At 45.0% G+C, this 9,422-nt stretch overlaps 2 protein-coding genes across 2 annotated transcripts; both read right to left on the reverse strand.

Moving 5' to 3' along the window:
- Positions 1-7,722: 7,722 nt before the first annotated feature.
- Positions 7,723-8,037, reverse strand: LOC143634005 (uncharacterized). Its single transcript, XM_077102197.1, has one exon. It carries the CDS (start codon positions 8,035-8,037, stop codon positions 7,723-7,725), a length of 315 nt encoding a protein of 104 aa, XP_076958312.1.
- Positions 8,038-8,142: 105 nt separating this feature from the next.
- LOC143634006 (uncharacterized) lies at positions 8,143-8,565 on the reverse strand. The gene has a single exon (XM_077102198.1). It carries the CDS (start codon positions 8,563-8,565, stop codon positions 8,143-8,145), a length of 423 nt encoding a protein of 140 aa, XP_076958313.1.
- Between the last annotated feature and the right edge of the window lie 857 nt (positions 8,566-9,422).

The raw sequence follows: 9,422 nt of genomic DNA on the forward strand, positions 1-9,422 counted from the left end.
AATGGTCAAGTTGTTCAGTTTTCCTCTGAACACATACGGGTGGCGTTGCAATTTGGAGAAGAAACAAGAGATGACCCCACGGAGTTTATTGCTCCTTTTCGTGATGGCGCATTCCTTAGGATGGGGTATTCAAGTCTCTTAGGGGATACACAGCGAAGGAAAGGATTCTTATTAGATCAGTGGCGCTTCCTAATGCATGTCATGATAGTCTGTATGTCGGGACGGAAGGCGGGCACTGATGGAATGGGTGCGACGATGCAGTCTGCTATGACTGCCCTGACTTACAATAAAAGATATTCTTTTAGTCAGATGATCTTTTACGAGATCGATCGTCAGAGGAGGGCTGTGGCGCGTGAGCGGTTTACTATGTATCCACGATTCCTACAGATGATTTTAAATTATGTGGCTCCGTCGCTACCTCAAAGACGCCCTATTCGATACGTGGAATGTGTGACGAAACGTATCTTTGCTCAGTGTCGCACTTCTAGCGCACGAAGCAAGCCTGAGCTGCGTCCCAGGCATACTCCGCTTTTTGGGTATCTTATTAACCCGGAGTATGTACCTGCGGCAGGGGACGAGTTCAGAGACCCAAGACCACAACAGGCGGCAGCACCCCAGGCTGTATCAGCTGCGCCTGCTGTATCTACTGCTGTATCCACTGCTGTATCTGCTGCTGTGCCAGCTTCTGAGATTGATCTTGACGCCATGTTCGGCGGGCAAGGGTTGTTTGATATGGACCGGTTTGATCCACATGAGAACATTCAAGTATCGGGTCCACAAGCTGATTTTGATGAGGTGATGGAAGAGGCCAGACAGATGATGGTGAGACATGAGAGAACGGTGGGTAAGCAGAAGAGAATTGTTGATGACGAAGATGAGGAAGATGATGAAGAAGAGGCTGTTCAGCTGGTGCAAAAGCGCTCAAGAAGGGAAACGACAGGTATGGGTGTAGGAGCCGGAGAGACTTCAAGGTTTGCACGTTTTGCTCCACCTGCCTTGTCTGGTATGTCCCTTGTTCCAACCTCTGTGCAGGTATCGAGTACAAGCGCTACGGTTGTACCCGTAGTGGCTACATTATCGGCTGACCTTCCACAGATCACAGTCGTCCAGACGTCGGCTCCAGAAATTGTGTCTCTACCACCTCAAACGCGTACTCCACCGGTGGTAGTAGCACGATTTGTTGAGTCTACGGTCACCACTACCGCAGGAGTATCGGGTACGGTACCACCTGCGGACACGCCCAGTTCTGACTCGGAACGGATAGCTTCACTAGAGCGGATTGTAGCTGAGCAGTCAAAGACTATTCAAAGCCTAGTGGAAGCAAATCAACTGCAGGCTTCCCTCCTGGCTGAGCACGGGAAAATAATAGATGCCTTGAAGGTTTTCTTGGCATCTCAGGGGGAGATGAGCTGTAGAGGAGATGAGTTGAGGACCAAGCGTAGAGAAGAATGAGACGATGATCCCAATGCACCGGAAGGTGCAGGTGGTGAGCTGCCAAGAACCTCACAAGCTCTTGGGGCTTCCATAGCTGAGGGGGAGTCTACCGAAGCGGCTGGTGGTGATGATGACGTGATCGATGCGCTGAAGGAACTTGATGATGACATGTTCAGCGACGATGTATTATTTGATGAAGATGTTCTGCCAATCAGTGAGATTGAAAAGATTGGTGCAGAAATTATGGTTGAAAATGTGATAGAGGAAGGAGAGATTGTTGATGAAAATGTCGAGCACGAGATCCCTGAGGTTGAGAAAGCCGATGTGAGGGCTGAGATGGATGAGACTACTGAGTGGGAGGAGCAGCCTACGTGGAAGGAAGGCTGTGCTCATTGGTTTATCAAGACCAAGAAGCCTGCTGTTCCAACCATGTTCAAGAAGAGTTATAATATCAAAGGCTATGCTGAGTCGAAGAAAGGAATTATTTGTTGGCTATATGATGAACAGATAAAGTTGTTTGTGGTGAAACGTTATGATGGCATTCAATACTTCAAGAGAATGTTGAGATCTTTCAACACGTTGCCGGAATGCGAGGTGAAAGATTTGGGCAGATTGGGCCTGATAAACAGAAGTGACAACAATATGGCAAGAATGATTGAGAAGATTGTGTGGAAAGAAGGCGTAAAAGAAAAGAAGTTTGAACTATTAACGCCACAGAAGGGAAAGCTCGTGGAGGATTCAGAGAGGGGATTGTGAGCAGATGCAAGCCATGGATGGTGATGAAGTACAAGCCGATCCGATGCATCAAGGAGGTTCCAATGAAGAATATGCCTCAAGATGTGTTGAAGAATCTAAAATGGTGGTATGTTGATTGCCAGACTGCTGAAGCCGTGATGGAAGACGAAGATGAACAAGAAGTGCTGAGGGTGTATGACCCGATGCATCTTGTTAACTTATCGAAAGCTGATTTGCAAGCGTTGAACGAAAAGAAGATATTCTATATTCCTGCTTGGAAGGATGAAGCAAGGAAATATCAGCGAGTAGTCACGGTGTGTGTTAGAGAAGGAGTGCACGCATGAAGATACAGGATTACAAGACAAGAGCTGAAAGATCAAGATATGAAGCTACTGCCAAGGGGGAGTCTGTTGGTACATAGATGTCAGTAGTTCATATGTATAAAGTCTGTTATCGAGTCTGTAATATTGTTTATGTAATTGTTTGTGTAACAGCGAAGTTGTTGACAAGTTCGCTTAGGCGAACTTGTTAATCAAGCGAAGTTGTTGACAAGTTCGCCTAGGCGAACTTGTTCAACGAGCGAAGTTATTGACAACTTCGCCTGAGGCGAAGTTGTCGTGTATTTAAGTAACCTACGGGTTACTGTTTCAGTGTTGGTCATTTTAGGTTTTGGTTGATCGAGTTCAGTTACGTGTGAGTCTATTGACGTGAGTCTGTAAGCATCTCGGTTTGAGTTATCAATATAACGTGTGGTTGTTCGTATTGTGTGTACGTGTGTTCGTGAGCTAATATTCTACGTCCGTAACGATCTACACAGGGATTCCGCACCTGTGTATATCTGGATATCTCGTGTGATCCGTCAGGGAACCTACAGTTCATTATACTCCTCATGTTTTGGTGTTAATAAATTACTCTTATCCTTTTGTCAGGTCATCTGGCATGTTAGGGGAAACACTGAGCTCACTGATTTCTTTGCAAATTTGATGACTGCTTCCTCACAGGCTGGCCGCGTGAAAAGCTTTGATGAAGGGATGGAGTATGCTCAATCTGGTCATACCTTCATCCGCTTCACGGCCTTGATGTGAAGTAAGAATACAATATGCGGGTCAAGGAGTATGACAACCTAGTCTTTCCTTTACAAAATATGCTTCCGGAGTTTGCCTCTGCCGATGATGGTGTGCAACAATTAAGGGTCTATTTAGATGATGAATCTGAGGATGCCTCATCTGAGGATACTTCTCCAAATGCTCCGGAGGACATACCAAATCCCAACCCATAGAATAGGTTTAGACTGTAATACTTGTAATTGTTCCTCCATATTTTTTGTAATCGTCTTATGATTATTAATGGAAAGAAACTTTTTGTCTTGTGAATATTATATATTCTGTGAGATAATATCTTTTTGCAAGATATTTTTGAAATTTTGAATTTCTGCAAGTTGGATGACTTTAATGATGTGGCGGAAAGAGGAACTTTAAGGGATAACTGAATAGACGTGTATGACGCCTTTCGACAACATGTTCGCACTTTCTTGAATCTCCCGCCTGACGTGTCAGTCATCTAACGGCCCGCGTTTTCTCTTTCTTCTGTCAGTCAGACGATCGCATTTATTGCGATGAGTATAAATAAGTCCTTCGTGTTCTCTAATTCATTCTTATCGCTTTCAAAATCTTTTTCTTTCAAACACCCAAATCTTAAAGACTTCTTACATACACTCATTTCATGGTTGCTGAGAAGTGAAGCACCCCGGCGATTCACGAGGTTTTCATGAATCTAAAGAAAAAGGATTTTGAAGACGTCGTTCATGTATACGGTTTAGCGCTGGAGTGGGGCCTGGAACGTCCGGCTGACGGTTTGATTTCTGCTAATCCTCCAGCGGGAAAAATGGCCGTGTACATCGACTTTTTCACGACGGGGAACTTCCGGTTGCCCATAACAAAGTTTATGAAGGCCATATTGACGTCCTGTGGTCTTCATTTGCCTTAGATTCACCCGCTTGGGATGTTACGTGTTCGTCACTTTGAGTTCTGCTGTTAGGCTCACGTCATTGAGCCTACAGTTGGTCGGTTCGCCGTTTTTTACAAATTGACGAGCTGTGATGGGTGGTATGGTTGGTCATCCACCAAGAAGGGTCCTGTTAGTACCGAGTGGTACCGGAGCCTCTATGAGTGGAAACCCAAATTTTTATGGGTTCGGGAGGATGTCATCCCTTTCACGATGAGCCGCCGTAAGTCTAATGACACCTCCCTCTGTCACTGCTACCACCGAGATTGATCTTCCGTGGTATATCACGTTGACCAAGACGCCCACGCCGCTGCGGGTGATTCACGAGGGAGCATTGGTACACGCAAAGATGAGCCGCTTATGGCCATTACCCAACTTGGAGCCATACTTTGAAAATTCTGACAAGAGTAAGTTTTTATTTTATTCTTTCAGAACTTTATATCGTCTTCTTGACATTTTTTAATTATAGGTGAAGTCTCTATTCTTTCCACCCTTCTAGACAAAGTGAAAGGGATGATGGTGCGTAGGCCTATTCTTCCGCGCGAGTTGCCGTTTCTTGAATGTACCTGGAGCAATTTTTTGTTCTCCACTCGTCGCGCGGAGCTTGTGGTATATGAGGCTATGTTCGCGAAAGGTGAGAAGATCATTGCCGAAGGTGAGGGAAATCTTAAACCTCAACCTCTTACTGCTATGACTTCTAGTGGGGTGATAGTGCTTTTGTCCTCCTGTGAAGAATCATTACCCCGTGATGGAGGAGTATTTATTGATACTATTGATTCTACAAACGTCTGGTCCTCGCCTATAGGTTTAACCCGCAAGCTGGGTTCAAAGGCGACCGCAGACTCGGTGGCGGGTGATGAGGCTGATCTCTAAACGACTGGTGATGCTGACGTTGATGGGGAGCCACAAGCCGTTGGTGCGGGTACTTCCAAAGCCGCTGGAAAACGTAAAGTTCGACCCACCAAGGCTGCTTCTTCAAAGAAGTCAAAGAAGGCAAAACTTTTCAATTTGGAATCACGCCTTCACCAACTTGATTCCGAAGATATTTCCTTAGGTGACTTTCAATGTTCCTTAAATTTGTTAATGATTATAAATCAGACATATGTCTAATGTATGATTGTCATTTTACAAAAGGTCTGAAAGACTTTTCTGAAGATGTTTCAGGTTTAAAGAGCTCAACCGCTCCACCGCCTCCACCATCTCCGCTACCTAATACCGCCAAGGACCCAATCATTTTGACGGACACTTCTCCTTTAAGGAGAAGGAAATTGGTGAATCAGAAAATCTCCGCATGTCTCCCTCCTTCAACGTTCATCGTTTCAGAGATCAAGGAGGTGTCAGCACGTTCGCCTATGGCGCCAGACTTCCCCATCTCCTCATGAGGAGGGCACTGCCCAACATCATCCACGTTAGTCTTTAAGCGAAAATTCAACGCTAAACGACGTGGATGTATGTTTTGTATATTTGCGGGAAAGCCTTCCTCCCGCGGAAAGGGAGAAACAACGTCGTCGTATTCGCCAAGATTTGTTGAACTCAAATTCTTACCATCTGGAAAATACTATCTCCACCACCCAGGAGATATGCCGAGATTGGCTGACGATGAATGAGGAGTGGGACGACCAGGAAATTAACTTGGCTGAAGCCAAGAAAGAAGCCCTTGGGGCTATGAATGAGGCTAAAAAAAGCCTTCAAGCTTTTGAAGCCGAGAAGGTTGATCGCCTTGCTGCTGAGGAAGCCAAGAACGTTCTCCAAAAGCAATTGGACGAACAAGTGGAACTGATAAAAACTCTTCAAGCTGAATCAGCAGCGAAGGAAAAGCGTTTGACCGACCTTGCCACTAAAAGCCGAGACCAGGCCTTGGAGTGTGCTGGTCATAAGATGGAACTTGTCCGAGCTAAGGCGGACAAGAACTGGTTGTTGGCGGAAGGAGTTCCCAAGGTATTTGTCTTATTTTTTGTTGTAAACAACCAAGTTATCCAAACTTACTTATGTTTAATTATTTCAACAGGCTATCGCCGATGTCCGGGATAGTGATGATCTTGGGGACTGTGTAGCGATTCTTTTGAAGGCGTCCAAACAGGCTGGCCGTCAGATAGGCTTCCAGGAAGGCTACAGATTCGCCTCAGAAGGCAAGCTTCCGGAAGAATATATCTTGCACGGCCAGGATACTGCTGCCGTACTTATCTAGAAGACGAAAACTTTTGATTCTTTAAAGTTTTCTCTTGAGGAGCAGATATCCGTGCTTGCGGATGAGGAGGACAGCATAGATCAGCTGAAGGACTTCCTTGGACTTGCTGAGGAAGATGAAGAGGATCAAGATAAGGCGGATAATAAAAATGCGGAAGGCGAAGATGCCGCCCCATAGATGTAGATTTATCTTCCTTGTAATCATCTTTCCTTTGTAATCTATTTTGATCAATAATAAGAAGTTTGTTTTATCCGGTACACTTTGTCTTATTTTTCATAATATAAGTGTTTGTAGGATCTTCTTGTTTGTCAATAAAGGATTACATGGCATACACATGAGACTAAAATAAATTTCCATAGATCGGGCATAAGCCGTATTACAAAAAATGAAATTACATAGCATCATCTAGTCTATTTGGGTACGCGGGCCAAAAACATAAAATAAAAGTTTACATCTATATGTAGCATTTTTTTCAGCTGAGCCCCATTCCAAGTTCTGGGAATCTCAGTCCCGTCCAATTTTTCTAACTTGTAGGCACCTTTAGATAACACTTGTTTGATTTTATAAGGTCCCTCCCAAGTTGGGGCCAACTTGCCCGGAGGCTCCTGGCCAGAAGCCTCATTATTGCAAAAGACAAAGTCTCCCGCATCGAACTCTCACTTTTGGACCCGTGAGTTGTAATATTTTTGCAACTGGCGTTTATAATTGTGCTCATGGATCAATGCAAATTCTCTTCTCTCCTCAAGGAGGTCAAGACTCATCCGGAGTTCGTGATCATTGTCATCGATCAACAAAACCATGCGGATGGAATCCCGATTTCGGCTGGGATCATGGCCTCTGTGCCATAGGTTAGACTAAAAGGCGTTTCAGAATTGCTAGAATTCTTTCGGGTGCGGAAGGCCGAAAGTACATGGGGCAACTCATCAAACCAGCCTGCCCGTTTAGTTCCTAACCTCGCTCTGATCCCTTCTTTGTTAGTTCAGTTGGTTCTCTCAACCTGACCATTTGCTTGTGGATGTGCTACTGATGTGAAATTTTGAATGACTTGAAGTTCTTTCAGCCATTCCTGTAGTCCGCTGTCTGCAAATTGGGTCCATTGTCACTTACCAATTCCTGCGGAGACCAAACCGGAAAATAATGAATTCCCATAGGAACTTCTTGACACTCGATGCCATTATTGATGAGACCGGTTTGGCTTCGACCCACTTGGTGAAGTAATCAATGGCCACTATCAAGAATTTGACTCGTCCAGGAGCTTCTGGGAAAGGTCCCATGATGTCAATAGCCCATTTCTGGAACGGCCATGTGGATGTTACCAGAATCAATCCGTTCTTTGGGCGTAACGTATTGGGGGCATGACGCTAGCAATAATCACACTTTTTGATTTCTTGCACAGCGTCTAGATGCATGCCAAGCCAACAATACCCCGCATTCATGAGTTTTGCTACAGTCATTCTAGGACCAGCGTGTAGGCCACAAATGCCTTCGTGTACTTCTCGTATTAAGTAGTTCGCGTCTTCCGCGTCCACACAACGCAACAACGGTCCTAAGAACGATCTCCGGTACAACACACCATCATTCATTTGGTAATTCAAGGCCTTGTGTTTTATCTTCCGTGCCTCAGCCTTTTCTGTTGGGAGGACTCCAGATGATAAATAGGCCTTAATCGGTGTCATCCATGATTCGACGCCCGTTTGGATTAACAAAACTTGATTTTGTGGAACGGACGGGTGGTCCAGGACTTCGATGCGGATATCCTTAGCAAAGTGCTCAAAATTTGTTTAACCTAACTTGCTAAGAGCGTCCGCAGATTTGTTCTCGCTCCTCCTAATGTGTACAACTTTAAAAGAAGAGAATTGGCAAATTAAGTCCTTTGCTTGCGACAGATAGGAAGCCATAACATCATTCTTTGCGTCGTAATTACCATTAATCTGCCCAGCAATAAGCATAGAATCCACTCGTGCTTCCAAATGTTTTACCCCGAGTTTCTTGGCTATCCTCAAGCCTGCCAGAAAAGCCTCATATTCTACCTCGTTGTTAGTACTCTTGAAGTCTAGCTTTATGGCATATGTGAACTCATGGCCCCCGGGGTTGACTAGCCTGAGGCCTGCTCCAGACCCCTCGCTGCTTGAAGCTCCGTCCGCGAACAATGACCAAATTTTCCCTTGTTCAGGAGGAGTTGGGGTTGTTGCTCGATTAAACATTCCTTATTTTGTGTTGCGGAACCTCGGTAACGAAGTCCGCAAGCACCTGTCCCTTGATTGCTGGTCTGGGTTTATACTCGATCTCATGTTCACCCAACTCAATGGCCCACTTTGCCAATCACCTAGACAATTCAGGCTTACTCAGTACATTCTTGAGTTTGTATCCAGTTAGGATGTTTAAGGGATATCCCTGAAAATACCCGCGGAGCCGTCAGGCTGCATAGACCAGTGTTAGGACAAGTTTTTCTAACATTGAGTATCTGGTCTCCGGATCTGACAACGTCCTACTGACATACTAAATTGGAGTTTAGACGTTTTTTCTGTCCGTCAGTAGTACGGCTCCCACAGCAATGTCAGATGCCGATAAGTACATCGTCAACGGTTCTCCCGCATAAGGAGCTGTTAACGTAGGCAACTCCATCAAACATTTCTTGACTTCTTGGAATGCTTGTTCAGCTTCCACGGTCCATTTAAAATGTGCCTTTTTGAGGCAATTTCTTAGTGTTGACACGAATGGGTAAGATTTTTCCGCATGATTTGCTAGAAAGCGATTTAGCGCCACTAATCTCCCGTTAAGTGTCTGAACTTCTTTGAGGGAAGAAGGGGAAGGCATGCGGGCTACGACCTGGACTTTATCAGGATTGGCTTTGAAGCTCGCGCCTGTGATAATCACTCCAAGGAATTTCCCTTCTTCCATCCCAAATGAACATTTAGCTGGGTTCAGCTTCATGATGATACTTCTTAGAGTTCGAAAGTTTCTTCGATGTCTCTTAACATTTGATCTTCTTCAATGCTTTTGATTACCAAGTCGTCCTTGTATACTTCCAGATTCTGACTTATCTGACCCTTGAAAGCTT

Source organism: Bidens hawaiensis, unplaced genomic scaffold (genome assembly GCF_021521415.1).
Source record: "Bidens hawaiensis isolate Kalapana, Puna unplaced genomic scaffold, B.hawaiensis_p1.1 tig00006961_1, whole genome shotgun sequence".
Classification (NCBI taxonomy): Eukaryota; Viridiplantae; Streptophyta; class Magnoliopsida; order Asterales; family Asteraceae; genus Bidens; species Bidens hawaiensis.